Source organism: Rhea americana, unplaced genomic scaffold (genome assembly GCF_003343005.1).
Source record: "Rhea americana isolate MKP2758 unplaced genomic scaffold, rheAme1 scaffold_196, whole genome shotgun sequence".
Taxonomy (NCBI): Eukaryota; Metazoa; Chordata; class Aves; order Rheiformes; family Rheidae; genus Rhea; species Rhea americana.
The window spans coordinates 1,567,626-1,585,425 of record NW_028186105.1 but is presented as its reverse complement, the minus strand read 5'-3'; the positions used below and the strand labels follow the sequence as shown (position 1 = coordinate 1,585,425).

Sequence of the window (17,800 nt, the reverse complement as noted above, 5' to 3'; positions counted from 1 at the left end):
ATGAAAAAAATGTTATGCTTCCTTTTCTTCGWCTAGGTCAATTTTCCCTGTATCCCCACTACAACATGCATGAATTATCTGCTCTTGTTCATGCAGTTCATCCACATGCTTCTGAAACTCTCAAGTGTGCGCTAACTGTGGGCTGACTTAAAGTCTAACAAATCATCTGAGTGTCACGAAGGACATTATCCCAGAAACCATCCCAGCTTTATGTGCATGTTGTGTGGCAACTACCTCCTTCAAAAGAAAAAGGCCTGACTTCCCCATTTCCCCCTGAACCAGTGTCAGYACACAGCAATGAAGCTGCATATTTCAGCCATTTACCTGAGTTCATTAAGTACGTCGTCAGATGTGCTGCCTTCAATAATGAAAACATCTGCCATGTCATCATTCAGCAAGTTACAGGAGTAACCAATATTCACTGCAGTTTCTGGGAAAGATAAATCAGGACGATAAGCCACCTTGGCAGCCCTGAATTCAACCCACAATCTCTGTGGCCTTTTTAGATACAGGACAAAAACTCTCCTTCTTGTCTAAGAGAGCCCTGAGTCTTTCAGAGCCAATAGTTTCAGTGAGTMAGGAGAGTCACTTTGATGAACATAGTGGCAAATCTCCACTAATGGCTTTGCAAGGCCACGGAAAAAAAAGAATTCTACCACAACAAAAAGGCTTAAAACATCTATCAAGTCAACACCCTCGGATCATCCAAAACATTTTAAGTTGATTCAACAATTTTGTGTGATTCAACAAGAAAATGTTGGAATTTAGGTCAACTTCCGCCCAGCTTCCTGGTTGCTTTTTTCCTTTGCATGTGACAAGGACCATGAGATTCTTTCTGTCACCTCTCCAAAGGCAAAAGATGTTATATTCATACTATTTCTACCCTTAGGACAAGAATTACTAGCTACAGTTATTTGGTTCACTTCCAGTTAACTGGAGTTTTATCTAGATGGCATCCAAGCAAAATCCCGTAACCTCTGTGCAGTTTTTAAAAGGAGAAAGGATGAGAACATGGGTCTTATCAGAATCAGCCCACAATGGGACAGAAGAGAACATTCAAAATTGTAGTCTCTTTACCTTGTTTGTCTCCAGTGAGGACCCATATCTTAATGCTGGCTTTGGCAAGAGTCTCAATCGTCTGCGGGACTCCGTCTTGTAACTTGTCCTCAATCGCTGTGGCACCTAGCAGCTTAACAGAAAACAGTAGGGAACCTGTAAGTCTTCCCATCACTAATAAAGGAGGAGCACTGGACCTCCAGGTAATTACTCAAGCAAGCACAAATGAAATCCAGGAGCAAAGTTGAGCTGACTTTCATTTTTCCTCAGCAAATCTACCATACAGAGTGCAGCCCTGGTCCTCCAAACAGTCCAGTTTGTAATCTCCCAGACTAAGCTGGACTATGAATTTCTATGAATTTTTTTGCCAACGTGTTTGCAGGACTACAAATAGTGTCTTTATTTTTCCGTGTGTTCCTTTCCCAGAAGGTAGAGATTTAACTATGTGACTAAAAGAACTGTGGATCCCTGACCCTKAGCCTCCATTAGCATCTCTCAGTGTGGAACTTGCTCCCAGTCATACTGTACAGCAGCTGTCATATGGCTGCACAGCATCTCCTCCAGCCCACAACAGAGCTGTCTCCAACCCTGTTCCATGCTTCCACACAACACTATAAACCACGGACTRCAGAAGACACAAACTTGCATTATGATATAATTATTGCTTTTTCTGCATTTGGAGACACTTGCTGGCTTTAACCTGTTGTGAAAGAGAAATGAAGTTTTCACTGCTAGCTCAGGTTTAGGCAGCATCTGCCACCACCTACCTCCTGCTGTTGGAGGACTAAATTCAGCAATTTGGTTTCATCCTAAGGTCTTGTTTGGCTTCCTGGGATGTTCATAATTCATCTGCTAAGAGTGTTATTAATGCCCACACCAACTCTAAGGGAACTTCTCTATAGGGATCTCAAAGCTGCACAATCCACATTTTACATCAGTGGTCCATGGTACAGCTACTAAGAGCTTAAATGCTTGTAGCATACAAAATCACCTCCTGGGAGTACCTGCTCATCCTTGGCAGCCCTCCAAGTCTGGGTTAGAAGCCCAAAGATGGAAACAGATGTCAAATATGCCCAGGAACCCAGAATAAGGGTTTGTATTCCCCACAGACACTGTCTTTCTGGAGCTGCAGAAAAACACAATAGCACTGTTGAATCTGTGACTGGGCACTGCTAACAGGGACAGTTTTGTCACCATGCCATGAGTCAAGCCAAACCTTTAATTCTTTGCCCATGGCTTGCTATAAAAGTTGTTGAAGGCAAAAACATGCTTCCTTCCTTACTGTGGCTCTTCCTTAGATTTTAGTAGAGTCAATGTTAAATTGTATATTTGTGTTATTCAAAGCTCTGAACATAACCATTCCATCTCTGTTCCACCATGCTACCTTTATCTCCTGACTCCTTCTAAAGCTCCCTAGCATTAAACTCAGGAACTCCCATTCTTAACTGTTAAACAAATTGTGATACTTGACAGTTCTCTACATCTACATAAGACCCTGCTACTTCTTTCCTGACACTGTCCTTCAAACCCATTCTCTGTCACAAGCTGGGCTTTCCTACACCAACTCCCTGACCCTTCCTGCAGCACCTTTGAAAGTAAAGCCATTCCTGTCCAGGGTGCAGAGAAGGTCTGCTGTAAACAGAAGTGTTCTCCGTCTGAACCACAGTGCTTCCTCCTGCAAGTTGATGACTTCTATACTCYTCTATACTCAGACTGTGAGCATCGTAGTCCTGTCTAGCAAAGCAGGTGGGTCTTTAGCCTCCTAAGCCTTCATGCCTTTCCTGCTTTGAACCCAACTTGTAAGGAATTTGMGTAATATATTTTCTGGACTGGACAACTAACACTCTTCATTGCTGTAACGAGAGCCAGGAGAGCAGTAGGCTGTGCCCCATGTACTATGCAATTTCCACCTGCCTCCAAACATCTGCAGCTTCTAAGCTCACGCTTTTTCACCAGCCCTGCTGGCATCCTGAACATATATCTATGAAAGAGCAACAGTACAGCTCCCAGGGTTTCCAAGATTTCAGGAGCACATGACTGTGTGTGCAAAAATTGAACTGCTTCCCCTTAGATTCCTCACATCTTATCCTTTTCATTCATTATTCATGGCTCTAAAATACAGGCAAACCCTGTGGCATTCAAAAAGCTGTACTAATACTCATGGAGAAAAGAATGAATTGAAGATCACAGGTTAGCCCTATTTCAAATTGACATGAACAACTTCATGGACATCATCCCCCATCTTGCCCAGGGCTGCAAGAACAAAGACGATACTCTTTGAAATGGAGGGGGACCTGGGGATTATTCACTGCCTGCCATTTCAAAGATAGAAGAATAAATCATCAGCCATTCACACATACTAAGGATAGCTATGAAATATTTGTGTCCCTGTCATCTCCCTTAAGCTCTGGTATGCTGTTTCATCACAGAAAGCTGCTCTGACACCCTTGTGAGTTAAAATAAAACCGTTCGCATGCACTGACGGCTGACACCCCAATTACAGGCTCCTCATAGAGATGCTAATGAAAACCCAGGACTGCCATGTTTCAAACCACTCCAAGCACACAACCCACCAAGCTGTTTGCAGAACGATGTTTACTGAAGTCATACTGAGCTGTTTATTGATGAACCACTATCCTTGCCACCTCCCCYAGAGCTTGGCCCAGATTCCATGATATACTAACCATTAAATCTTTTTCAATCTCTTCATACAACTCCGACAATTTATCTTCCCTTCCTTCCAAGGCAGTGCTTGCTACATGGTGACGCCTGATCCAGCCCTCAAAGTATTTTTCGTCCAAGTTTTTATAGGCCACAACAAGTGTCCTCAAACCTTCACCAGCAAACTCCTGTGAGACAGTGGTGAGACAGAAGAGGTCAAAGAACAGTCTCCTCACTCAGGTTTACAAAGAACCCTCTTTAACAATAACCATTTTCTTTCAAACTTCTTACATAAAGTCTGTAAAGGAAAGGTGAAAAATCACACCTTAGACCACAAACCTGGAGGTACTTTTTAACAACCAGTTCCACATCATTTTGTAACTGCCAGCCACTGTCCTTACAGAGACCAAATTCAAAAGGGCCTTCCTATGTTTTCATGCTCTAAAACTTTACRTTAATGAAGGACTGTTTTCCCTTGTTGACATTTCTCAATGTGAGATTCAGAATAATGAGACCTAAATAAAACATATTGAACTCAGCCTTGAATTGAAATTGAGCAGTGCTCTACATTCTTATAGGTGCAAATGCTGGTCCAACTGCTTGCTTAGAGTGAGTACCATCAGTCATGACGGCCCAACAAGTCTTTGTAAGTGCCCTTTCTGCATATGCTTAACCGGAGATAGGAATCTCAATGTTTGACGGATAACAGAGAACCTTTTCTGCAAACTGAGGGTCTCCGCCCCATAAGAGGACTTAAAATTTCTCTCTCCTTGTGGATTCAGAAAGAATAGGCTTGAAATAAAGTTGCATAAGGAACCAGCCACACCAACAGCTCATCTCCTGATGCTTTGGCCCTTCCTTCACCAGCAATGTTCCCTGGCTCCCTCAGGGCAGTGAGCAAAGATGTTTGTGCCATTGCAACCTTTCTATCAACACTTTCTGTTACCTTGTGCTATGTGCCAGCAGAATATGGCATCACAAGGGAGTAAATATTGGCCAAAACATCCACCTGTGTGAGTAACCACCTCACAGTGTACACCATTAATGATATAAAACCCCACAAGTTTGAATGCCACRTTTTCCATGCTGCCCAGTCAATATGCCCCTACATGATTTGGGARAAAGCGAGAGGAGTCAGCTTTTGTYTCAGTRCCTGTGTAGTCCTTTCCAGCTGAGGCCTCCTAATCACAATCACTGCAGATCTAYKTTGTATTCACGAAGGGGGCAGGCTCAGYGGCCYTTTACTGATTGCCCCAGTTATTCCAATCCAAGGYATGCTCAAATGCACTGGGTGCATGCACTATAGAATAACAGTAGACTTAGGTGCAATTTAGTTACCAAAATGTGCAGTGTCATTTCAGATGCCCCARTTATCTTGTTTGGCCTCAAGCTCCTACTCTGAATAAACGCAGGTCTTCTAAATGTCCTGCATTGTATTTGCCATCTGTGTGCAGATGTCTTGAATATACTAGAGTACTTCAAATGGCACCTGGTGCACATATTTAGGAAACTATTTTGAGACCAAAGGCTTTATAAATTGATTTCCTTGTCCACTCTCCATGAAAAATAATAAAGTATTTGGTGCTTGGGTACTGCTTTTGAGAYCAGCTCTTCATCTCAATACAAATTGCATTTCCAGCCCAGAGGAAGGTATCAGAGTGGTTTGAAAACATGGACAAAAYGGAATCATCAAATGTAGAGCTGTTGTGCAGAAGGAAGCACTTACATTCAGGTGTTCTGTTGTCTCCTCTTTGAGAGAACCACAGGATGAATGAAGTAGTTCATAAAGAATAGTGTCAGCYCCCTTGCAGTACAAAGTCAAGTCACCTTCTGGACTCCGCACTACAAGGAAAAGGAATAATAGTTCTACAAATACCAGATTAAGACACTCAGCATTCATAGCACTTGCATCTAAACATAGAAAAGTTTTCAGAAACATCTCTACTCTGCTCTGTGTTGGCAAATTGCCAAGAGTAGAGATGTGCTTTGCTTAGAACAGAAGGTAATGCAACTACTCTCAACTCTAGTGGTAGCAGATAGACAACATTTCCCAGACTGCACTGGTCTGAGCAGATGCTCTGTTAGACTATGTGGTTCCTACAAACAGCACCTCAAGGACATGTATGTTCAAAAGACAAAAACAGTATGTTCTTAGAGATCTAATCCTGCTGCTAGTAAAGGTACTGCCATTCTCGTTACAGTTATGCCATCCCAGTCCCTAAAGTATTTGAGGACATTGYAAGATTAATAAAGGTACACAAAGTTTTTGTTTCTCTACTTGTCTGCTAGCCTTTGCTTTTTCAGTTCCCACTTCCTCAGCTTTTGCTGGTAATTTTGAAGTTGACTGGAAGGAAGCATTTCCTGCTTTGTTACTAAGCAGATGAGATGTGTAGAAAGCCTAGTGTCTTCAGGAAGCTGTTCCATCATTGTGGTCCAGCTGTGAAGATGTCTTCCTATCTACTCAGGTTAGATATTTATCTAGCACTGTTGCTGTGTTACTGAATGGTTGAGGATGCCCATCTCAAACACTCAGAAGTAAATGTTATTTGGAAAGTAATAAAAAGGAGCTGTCCTTGAGAATGGCATCAAAGTAGAATGAGGGCAAACTTGAGAGCATAAGAAGTCAGGAAGGAAAGAAGAGAGTGAGGGTGACATACCAATAACAGACATTCGCTTGCGCACATTGTTGAAATCAAGAATAGCCAGCAGCTTGTAGGTTTTTGTTTCTCCCATTTCCACAACAGTGATGGTCTCTGGTGTGCGAGCCCGAAAAACAAATCCAAAGTTTCTGGCAGCAGTGACGAGGGCTCCCTCATCAGGAGATTGGGCCTGATACACCAAGTTACCTGACATGCAAGAAAAAAAAGTGTCACTTCAGCCTTGCTCCTGAGGCTAAACAAATACAAGATCAAATATTTTCCATAGCAGTTAACCATCTGCTCTTCTGTCTATCTGCAAAGATGTAGCACTAAAAAGTACCTTGTGACCACAACTGTCCATACAGTTCCATTCCCTCTATTCTCCAGGTCTAGAGACCCTAGCCTCTTTTGGGGGCGTTTATCACTCTCTTTGGAGTCCAACAGATCTCACTAGGAGGGCAACTTCTTTGAGTTTAATKACTTAATTTAATGACTTCCTACCTACCTACCTACATCTGCAGGTATTTTTCTCATCAGTACTGTCATGTTACATGTATTAACAGTTCTAGCCTTTAAAGCATGAGGAAAGAGGGAATTTCATCCTAACGGGACCAGCCCAGGAACACTGGATGAGAAGGACTAATGAGTCTCCAGTGGGTAAGTGCCATATGCTCTACTCCTTATAGGAACTGATGCAGAGTAGAGGCAGAGTGAGGCAAAGCATCTACACATCTTGGGRAAGCTGTGGCACTGCAATTTTCAAAACTCCAGAGATGTGGTAGTTGCACTAGTATCATTCTATCAGAAAAGAAATACTGTGATGTAGGAGAAAAGACATACTGTGATGTAGGGTGGACATTAGCCACTCAGTCTGGTGCCTTCAAAAGTCCTCACCTTCCTTCTTTTCTTCTGGCATCACTGTGTGACAAAGTGAGAGCAGTCGGAAGAACCTGTGTGTCGGGATATCACTCAGCTTCACAGCTTCAACCAGGCTGTGGTCATAGAAGGCAAACTTTGGGTCAGCTAATGGGTTGTATGAGAAATCCACCTTCTCTGTGTTCTGCAAAAATATTGTTCAGCATTATTTGTAAAGCTCCAGCATCTCTGTATGCCAGTGACCACCCACCATAGCCTCCTCTCTTTCTTACTTTTATGAAAATGCTCTCCTGTAGCACTGTTCACAACAGAAGTTGATGAATCTAAATAAATGGGAGGCCAAGTAAGCTACTGAATCACAGAATAGGACAGGCACTGGAGGTGCCTTTCAAAGCAGCACACTGACTGATAACCTAATTAGCTAAAGATGCCTCCTGTGCTAAGCAAATGCTCCTCTGGGATAGCTGCTAAAGGATTTCTGTAGCACAGAAATGCCTGCTTTCACAACACATGCCTTTTGGAGCCATTATGCTCCTGATTTCAATGGCTGTCAGCAACAGGGTAATGTAGAAGCCCAGCTCAAAACAATTCAAAAGGCTGTGTTCCCCACCCTGTTCTCCCATAGCAAGAGAAAAAAATACGGAAAAGGATGGCAGACAAGTGATGTAAACATTCAACGCCACAGGCACTGCCTTTTTTTGCCTCAAACAAGGAGAACCAATCAGARTGGAACATAGCAGAGAAAGGGCCAGAAGCTCAAAGCATGATGTGTCATGCAGGAATGTACGGCTGAGCTTGCCCAGGACAATTCAGACTCCCACCTCATCTCTGGAGAGCTCAGAGTTTCCAGGATGGGAGTCATGCTTTTGAGTTGTACAAGCTGACACATAGCATTTACCAAAAGAGCACAGCCTGCTCTGTTCCCCACTAGCCAGCACAACAAGCTCCAGATTCTGCTACACCATGGATGTGTAAGAAGCAGCCCTTTGGCCTGCAGCATTCTGCTCTGTGGGATAGCAGGGGCAGGAGGAGCTGCCGGGCAGCTGGTTGGCAGCAAATCAGCATCTCTCCCCAAGCAAGTCAGCCCTTCACATTTTGTTGCCTGAGCAAGGGCAGTCTGTAGGCACAGCACTCAGTTCAAATAGCCAATGTGAATGGATAATTTAGGCTTTAAAGGGCTTGAAAATGAATCACCGGAATGAGGAATGAGATTTTTATCATCATCTTGCCATTTGTTACTTAGATTACTGGGTACAGTTTTCAAACATTTCAGGCAATGAAATCCCAGACAGGCAAGTTTGTGACAGCAAGCAGAGGCTAGATAGAAATGGGAAAGTAGCTCGTTTTCAGAGTTTCCAACRTCCAGGCATTAGGAGAATTTCACAGTGACCTTCTTACAGGTACAAGCTGAACTCACTGATTCCCAGCTAAAACTTTAACTCACTGCCAAGGATAATAATATTCACTGATCTCCAGATTTCCAACAAACAACAGTGGCCAAGTATCCAGAGTTGCTGGGCATGCAGTAGGATGCTATGTGAAGCTGAGGGAATAGCAGACACTCAAGATGCCCTGTCTGCAGGTTTAAACCAGGTCTACTGAAGGGGAATGCAACTCTGACAATCCTCTGAGGGCCATCAGAACAGACCTCCCTATTGTCAGGATCAAGAGGATGGTGAACTTGAACTGTGTGTGAGTGGAATATACCAAGAGTCCACTGGCTCTAAGGAGAAAGCACAGAGCCTGCGCAGTTAGTTTTTGAGCACTTACCTCATTTATTTCTATCCTTTGGCCAGCCAGGTCATACACATCGCCTGAAAGCAAGAGAGACTGGGATTATAGCCACAAACCAGCTAAGTGCAGTTTCTGAGCCTCTCTACTACAGGAACTAGCTAAAGTTTTAAAGCTAGGATCAAGCTTAAACGTTTCAATAATCACACGTATTTTGACATGGAGACTGAGGACTGATGATTCATATCAATCCGTGCCTTTATTAGTCCATGACAAAATYGAGGATCTCATCTCAACTGCATATGAGTTTATCCTCTGGGAACTGTAGCCAAGAGACCTTTAGATGTGTCCTTCTCATAGGAAAGCCTAAGCYGCCAGAGTACCTTCCCAAGCAGAAGAACCAATTCATCCTTTCTGGTATGGCTTTCCCAAATGCACTTCAGCAGGTAATCCAAAGAAGCATATTACAGAGAAGCAGCTAAACATTTAGAAAACAACGGGGAATAGACAGTCGGCTTTATTTCTGCACATTTCCCACTCATTTCTTGAACCCACATCCTATGTCAAGGTTCTGTGGTGACATCGACTTCAGAAAAGTCAGTTACAAGACACAAATAAACAGACTGAATATTTCTCAAACTCTGATTAGCAGTACTAATGCTAGCTAGCCTAGTAGCACTGTTGTAGACATGATGGTCTATAGAAATAAGCAAAGCAAGAAACAACTTGGACTAACTAATAGCACTGAGGAAAAAAAGGCAAGTTTTGTGGCACACTAGTCCATCAGCAGATCTGACACAGGCACAAGAGACATCAATCTACAAACAAGCTGTGAGTARTTTCCCTGGGGGAGTACAATGATGTTAATCAATTAGACAGTTTGTGAATCCTTAGCACCTCCTGAGGAGTATGGAGAAAACTATTCTGGACTAGAAAATGAATGAGTTTGTTAAGCTAATGGCCATTAGATCAAACAGAAATAATAACTTTTGTTTCGCATTTTTTACAAAACTCCTGACAACTCTTTTGCTCTTCTAGTAGGTGAAGTAATAGTTACGGCTGCAGACAACTAAGCCATTGAGGAGGTTTTGGCCTAAGGTTAAGCTACCTGAACAGGATGTGGAAAATTACTGCTCATGACACAAGAAATTGCTGAATGCGAGAGATAACTGTGTGAGAAGCTGACAAAAGTTACAGATAGAGCCATGATGGATGTCTGATTTCACAAGCTGAATGTCATGGATATTGGAGGGAAATACTGGGGACCTTTTTGSGGGTGGGTGGAGTCTTGCAAGGTTAACAGTACTTAAGTAACAATATTAATAATACCATATAACCCTGAGATCACCTAGGCAGCAACACCAGAAAAGACAAATGTGGGTACAGGTGTAGCAAAACTGGGACAAATGGGGAAAAAGTAATTAGGGGCAGGTTCTTTACTTAGGAGAATACTCAGTCAGAAAAGGGGAGATACCAGGCTGGCAAAAAGGAGAATCAAGGTTCATAAAAATGATATTAAGATATGCAAATGATGATATCACAACTGTCCAGGAATATCTGACAAGCAACCTTGCACTTGATCGCTGCAGCTGGAGTAGGACAATAAACCAAATCTGTTTTTCTGAGCATAACACGAGTCAAACAAAATTCTGTGGTCAGGAGGACTGGAGGGTACAGGATACTTTCCCCTGCAGAGGAGAACATCCAGACAGACCGATCAAACATCCTGGCATCAGCATATTAGTGCACATTCCAGGCCTGGTGGCATCAGCAACCGCCCATCACTTCAAATCAGTAATTCTCACACAGTACAATTTAAGTTTGGCCCACTTCTTACAAGACTATCCCTTCCAGATATCATGTTAGTCTTTGTGGACTGAGGCATATAATGGAATAAAACCRAGAGAATAAGACAAACAGATACCATACCATAGGATTTGCCATTGATGGAGCACTTGTTGAAACACATGATATTCTGAGTGAGAGTTCCTGTTTTGTCTGAGAAGATGTACTTGATTTGCCCCAGCTCTTCATTGAGTGTGGTGGTACGGGCCTGAGCYGGTGTGTCATTCACTGGATAATACATTTTACGGTCCCAGTCAATGTAGAAGCTGTTGCCCAAGCGTATAATCTCTACACTGGTGAAAGAGGAAAACAAGGTGATGAAATATCCATTAGTTTAAGGAAAAATATCTTTATCTTAAGCACTACCATTAGTAATTRCATTTAGAAGGCAACTTTGACAGGGAGTACTCCTCAGATGATCCTTAAAATCTGAAAGACATGAGTGTCTTAAATAGTCTATACTAAGCACTGCTGAATTAAGTCTAGATGAAAAAAATGGTCAGGTTTGTACTAAATTCCTTTCCTTTATTTATTAAACGACTTATATTTGAAAAGTTTCAGAAGTGCATAAGAAACTTTTAACAGCTGGTCCTTTCTTTCAGTCTGTATTTGTTTCTATCAGGGCCATCCTTCTGTGATAAAAAGCCTTAGGCTGGACTCTGAGTTTAAAAAACAGCAAGAAGTCACTCCGACTCAGGTTCTCCCAAACCTTCATTAATCCTACTGTGAATGAGCAGCAGCACTGCACACCAAATAGGCTGTGCGTACACCATGTTGTTGGTCCACAGAGTGAGACCGCAGCAGCAGTGTGTTTCATTTGGTGCAGTTCAGAGAATAGTAATCAAACTGAACACGTTTTCAGTGGACTCTGGGCTGGCCTGGGCTGAGCTGTGATGCCTGGGTTTGAGTACAGCCACGGCTGAAATGTCCCAGTCCTCCAGAACAAGTGAGTCACTGTGTAATTTAATATAATCATGAAGCTTTATCAGCACACAGACAACATGAATTTCTATTTGGTGGCAGTGTGAAATACTAGACAGGAATGGAATGAATTCATCACATTTCATAACACAAAAGAGAGTCTCAGAATGCAACTTCCAAACTCCTCACCCTGAACACAACTCTTCATCCCTCTCAGCAGCTTTATTGAAAGGGCATCACCAGCAGCTACAAGCTGTCCTTTGCAGTCCGACATCACTAACTTTACACAAATGATCTGTACGAATTTTACACCAAGGATTCACTCTGCAGTCAGTAGGAAATCTCCCTGAAGAGTTAGGGTCAAACAAAAAACTACCCAGGCCAAGTCAGGCTACATCCTAGCTTAYGGGTTTCGAAAGCATGACAGGCATGTTTCCTGCCCTTTACCCCTGCCTGCCCATCTGCGGTAAGTAATGTAGCACCACGTTCTCTAGGCAAGTGGTGACATTCTTTCTGTTCATACGGCACCAAGGACAGCAGATCCTCAGCCTGGTTAAACATTCGTATGTGGAATCTACTCCTCACATGAGCCCTACAGCCACATCCAGAACATGTGACATTAACTTTCTTTGGTGGGCAGTGGAACCATGAGAGAGCAAGATGGTAAAAAGTTTCCAGTTTCACTCCCACACCATCCTAAATGAAAATCTCATTTCAACTGCAAAGTCATCCTCTCCTCTCTTAAGATCTCACTGTTATCCCAGCTCTAGCCCTGACAGAGCCCTCCCAAGGCAACAGGAAAAAGAACAGCATCACTGTAGTATGGAGTTATCCAACAAGATGATTTTAGACCCTGACAAATAAATGGGAATTAAGGAGAAGAAGAAAAGGTTAATCCTCCCATTCTTTAAAACCACATGGGGCTTCTTCTGACTAGTCAAGACCCACAAAGAAAGCAGTGGCTATCAGGGGGTCCTCATTAGCTGACAGTGGCACACAGAGCTGGCCTTGGCTATGTGTTCTACCCACAATGTGATTCATTCATGCATTGGAAAAAGAGCTGCTCCCAACTAAGGTGAAAGTCAAAACTCTCATAAGATGAAACACAAAATGAGGTTCAGGTACGTACCTGACATAGAGTGAAATTGGTACCACTGTGTTTAGAATGATCACGTATGACCAGAACATGAGGAAGCCAGAGTAGGGGGCAGAATCAACAATTTCTGCCCAGGGCAGATAGACCTGGAAGTAGTAGCCCTTATCATACTCCCAGATGCCATTGCCAGTGGCTAGGATAAGACACATCAGTGCTAAAAATGCAAAGATCTGCAAAAAAACCAAAGATATTGCATTTTAGAAATAACGAATTTATTATGCCCAGGTTAATCAAAAGACCTTAATCAGATTGGGTTGGACAGCCTGCATCACATGGAAATGGTTCCTAAGTGAAAAAGGAAAAAGAGTAACAGCATGACAATTACATTCAAAGACAGAATTACACTGTACAGTCTCTCTGGTGATTTGGAATCACCAGGCATCAACACATGGGAATTTAAGTTCCAAATAGGGAGCTAAAACGACATGCTCATGGGCAGCTGGCTACAGAACATYAAATCTGAGTTGAGTTGAATGAGTCGAGCTGTTGCTTCTGAAACATCTGGCTGCATACTTGGGAGCAGAAACCTCACAAAGCACCTTATCTGGCCATTTGCTGGATGTATCATGGGCTAAAAATAAAGTTTTTCTTACATTTTCTGAAAAAATACTACAGATATTTTATAATACAGCAMGTCTGATCCTCAAAAAGTTGGAATTCAGTAGTGGATACCATTCTGATGGTAAAAGGAGAGTTAATCACTGACCGAGAACTGATGGTTGCCTTGGTTCCTGCCATCAAAATCTGATCACATTTCTTTTGAACAAACAGAGAGTAGCACTAACCAGTGATGTGTATCTCTGGACTTTAAAGAAGTCTATTTCCTGAAGCCTAAAGCAACTGGTGGCGCAGCAAGGGGGAACAGAATTTCAAAGTAGAATACCTTAATGAAAACTAGGAATCGCTTAGGAACACCATTCCACAGGTGCAGAAGCATTACATAGGTCATAAAGCATTTCTTGGTTAAAAGAACATGGCAATACAATTATTTGGAAGTGAATACAAAGAAGAGAAAGAAGGGAAATTAAAAGAAAATAATATAAACAGTAAGGAATTATTGAGCTATAAAATCTAATAGTCATACAAATATCAAGAGAAGAAAACAGTAAACTCAGAAATGTGGGAAAGGCAGTCATGTTCAACATACATTTCTTTTCTCCATTTGAAATGAAGTAGAAGGATACACCTGTCCCACATGAGGTAGCAAATGAAAAAGACAGTTTATCTTCCTACCTATGTGTATTATCAAAACAGAAGGTCCAGATAATTCAAATCTAGCAGTTTAAAGGAACTAGCTGATAAATTCTCTTAACCAGTAGAGTTAATTTTTAACAATGCTTGAAAATCTGGGAAACTCTGCTATACTGAAAAACTGCCCAAATAATTCCAATATTTGAAAGGTAAAAAAATTGTGAAAGATAAACTGAAGTTAGCATGACATCATTCCTGGAGAAATGATGATAAGAGCAATTCAGTTCACAGGGAACATTTGGACTTTTCCAAATATTTGACTTAACACGACCAACATCCTAATAAATACATGAAGATATGGAATCAACAGGCAGCACAATAGGGGATTAAAAATCATCTCTTGTAAGCATGGTCATTAAGGAGGAAACGCCAGTAAATTGGGCCACTATGTATAAGGCTACCCAGCAACAGTCATATTACAACATACCTGTTGAAAAAATAATTGAAGTACAAACAGAGAAACTTTTGCTCATAAAGCTGATATTTGTATTGCTGAGGTAAACTGTGAGAGGAGGAAGGATGTGTTTAGGGAGTGATTTGAATCACTCGATTAAAAGTTTGTACCCTACCAAAATGAGTTTAATATCAAGAAGATGCTAAAGAAGGACTGCACTAAGTAAAGGTGCTGGGCTCATTCTCAGACCATTTTATTCCCACATCAGTAGTAGCTTTTCTATTGAATTCCAGTAAATCCATTAAATTACTCCACTTGTGAAACAGAGACAACTAGTAAGGAATGTGATGTGGTGCTTTTCAATCTTTGTGACCAGCACTAAAAACAGACTACAGGTTGCTGTTATAATCATGATGATTTAAGGATACAATAGAGGCATGACATGGGGATGGGTAATGGACATAGATGGAGAAAACAGACAAAACTTGTCCTTTTTTTCTAGAAATAAATCATAGAATCATAGAATCAGTAAGGTTGGAAGGGACCTCTGGAGATTATCTAGTCCAACCTCCCCAATATTGCTTCGCTCTGGAGACCTATTCTCTTACAAAAGAAACGAATTAGAAGAGCTAGCTGGCTCTTTTATTGTTATACCCTGAAAGATTCCTGGCTGAGGACCCACAGGTTAAAAATTGTCAGTTTTTAGAATATCGTCTTCTATGTAGGAAATTCAACATGGAAACAAGTATGATTTAGCAGCAGAAATAAACACGGGCCAGGACAGCAGATAAACTTTCCCAAATCACAGCAGCTCTTGTTCCTGAGCCCAGCTACTGCACTTGCTTTATATACATTTTGCTTCATGTAAATTTTGTATATTTTGTATATCTGCTGTAATCCACAACCAGTTTGATTTGTGTGTAACACTTATACAAGGATGGCTAACACTATTTACTTTGAGACAAATGCGAAAAATTGAGCTGTTGACCCAACAGTAGCCCCAGAGATTAATTTCTATGGGAGAAACAACTGTGTAGAGGGTGTTGTAATCATTACCACAGTCTCTGCAAGAGAAGGATGTGAATAAACCAGATCACAGACCTGCGCACGGTCATGGGGCTTCCCACTATGAACATCCTCTCTCTCTGGGACTAGACCATGCAGTGCACGTCATGTGTCCTCTGCAGGACAAAGCAGTTTTGTTTCTTTTTTAATAAAGAGAAGATGATTTTTGACAGACATTTCATGTCAAACTACGACTGTTTCAGTTTCTTTATTGGCACTTTAAGTTCAGTTCTGGGATTTGAAGCAGTAAGACATTTAGAAACAATAGTGACAGCTTCATTTCTCTGAAAGTGTGCTTACCCGGGTCCACAGAAAAAGCAAGTCTCAGAGCAAAACACATTCATGGTGCTGGCCGATGTGTCCTCAGCCAAGGAACATTGACTTCTCTGAGAGATACTGTGTTCCTCTCCCTCGGATTTCAGCCCTATGCTGCCAAAGAGTCTTGCAGGGAAAACACTCTCAAATATGAAAAAAAAGAAATGTTTTCCATATGGAAAGGTTTATTCCTGATTAACTCTTGTTGAGACACACAAGGGCTACATTTAACCAGGACCCTATCTGAATGCCATGCTTAAACACTGCTATGTCCCTAGAAGTTTCATGGACAATTAAACACAAAATAGTTTTGCCTGTTTTAACATGGAACAAGTTTCATTTCACTTAAAATGACCTATTTTTAGCAAGCTGTAGCTCCTTTGTATTTCCAGACTAAAGACTGCAACACACTGCCTCTTTTTATGACCGTGCTTTGTAAACTTTGACCACCCAGTGAGCTGAAAGGACTCATGACATATTCCCTTCGGTGTATGAAGAACCTGGTGGTTAGGGTAAAACAGAACTGTACTTAGAGACCACAATGTTAGGTTCCTTAAAAATGCATAAAAGAGAAAAACACTCACTTGGCTCCATCCAGCCTAGGCAGAGGCTGATGCAATCAGCTGCAACTTGCTCAGTTTTTTAGAACAGAGCCAGGAACTAAATTTATCTTGTTCACATTTACAAAGAGAGGCCAAATAGTCTGAAAGCTCTGGGTGGGACTCTTAACTTGTGAAAGAAGAGCAGGCAAACCCTAATCAAGTGCTAAATCCTGGGCTCCCTACTCTGTTTTTTTCTGCTGTTTCCTTGCCCTGGGGATCCCATATAGCTTGACCCTGAAACCCCTTCTCCTTCCCAACTACATCACAAGAGGACACCTAAGAAAATGTGAAGTTTTTCWAATACTTGCAAAATTCTGAACATAAAGCACTTACGCTGCACAAACTTCCTTGTTTTCTGTGTCCCCTCCCCTAAGTTTGAGGGGACAACACACTAGGGGGAACATGCTAATGATGGTATACAAGAGTTTCACTTAGCAAGATTAGTATAATGTTGCTAAAGTCAAGAAATCATCAAGAAGAAGGAGAACTGCTAATGTATATTTAAATAGAAAATGACAAAATTACCAGGAAAACATTTGCACATTTGCAAGCTTCAAAGTGATTCTCTCTCTCTCTCTCTCTCWCACACACACACACACAAAAAAAAAAGGGAGGTGGGGAGAGAGAGAATAGCAAATGAGAAGCTCAGAAGAAAGGTCTGCAACATTGTCACACGATAATAGCCTTGTTTTGCAAGACAGCAGACTGGCCAAGACACTGCAGAACTCTGTAGGCTAACAGATTTTTACAAAATTCCTCTTTTTATTATTAGCCACTTCTGATATCCCCTCATTTGTGAGGACAAAGAGGTGGAGCATTCAGAAATTATGAGCTCATCTGAAGAAATGAAGACAAATGCAGCAGACTTACCACTAACACAAGGACATTCATGAGCCGATCGATGCTTGTCCGTTTAAAAGTTGTTTTTCCACTGTTCTGCATTAGTTTGGTGTCTGGCCCTGGAGATCAAATGCACTCATGATTTCTAGTAACATTACTTAACAGTTCAAAAGCTGATTCCCCCTGATGCCTCACAGTGCTTTACAACATAAATACCCATCACAGCTTTCCTGAAAGGCAGGTGCATACAGTTGATAGTGTTGGTGGGAAACTAGGGCAGAAAAACATTAAATCACTTGCTTTAGATTGTATGGAAAGACTCATACATAAAACCAATCATTCTGGGTTTCGATCCTTCTCTCTTCTGTCAATAGTCAAGCCTCCCTTTCAGTTTTAATTACTTTTTGTAGAATACTTGATATGTTCTATTATTAGTGGAATATTACAC

General features: G+C 41.7%; 1 protein-coding gene across 2 annotated transcripts in view; it reads right to left on the bottom strand.

Moving 5' to 3' along the window:
* Positions 1 to 17,800, bottom strand: part of LOC146596961 (phospholipid-transporting ATPase ID-like) — a 72,393-nt gene that overhangs the window by 14,432 nt on the left and 40,161 nt on the right. For both annotated transcript variants that reach the window (XM_085303051.1, XM_085303052.1), the window contains 10 exons: positions 17,383 to 17,471; positions 12,859 to 13,055; positions 10,893 to 11,101; positions 9,003 to 9,046; positions 7,251 to 7,416; positions 6,375 to 6,563; positions 5,444 to 5,559; positions 3,741 to 3,905; positions 1,078 to 1,189; positions 325 to 430 (listed from right to left, as the gene is read on the bottom strand). In XM_085303051.1, coding sequence (XP_085159177.1) covers positions 325 to 430; positions 1,078 to 1,189; positions 3,741 to 3,905; positions 5,444 to 5,559; positions 6,375 to 6,563; positions 7,251 to 7,416; positions 9,003 to 9,046; positions 10,893 to 11,101; positions 12,859 to 13,055; positions 17,383 to 17,471 — 1,393 coding nt within the window. The remainder of the gene's footprint in view (positions 1 to 324; positions 431 to 1,077; positions 1,190 to 3,740; positions 3,906 to 5,443; positions 5,560 to 6,374; positions 6,564 to 7,250; positions 7,417 to 9,002; positions 9,047 to 10,892; positions 11,102 to 12,858; positions 13,056 to 17,382; positions 17,472 to 17,800) is intronic.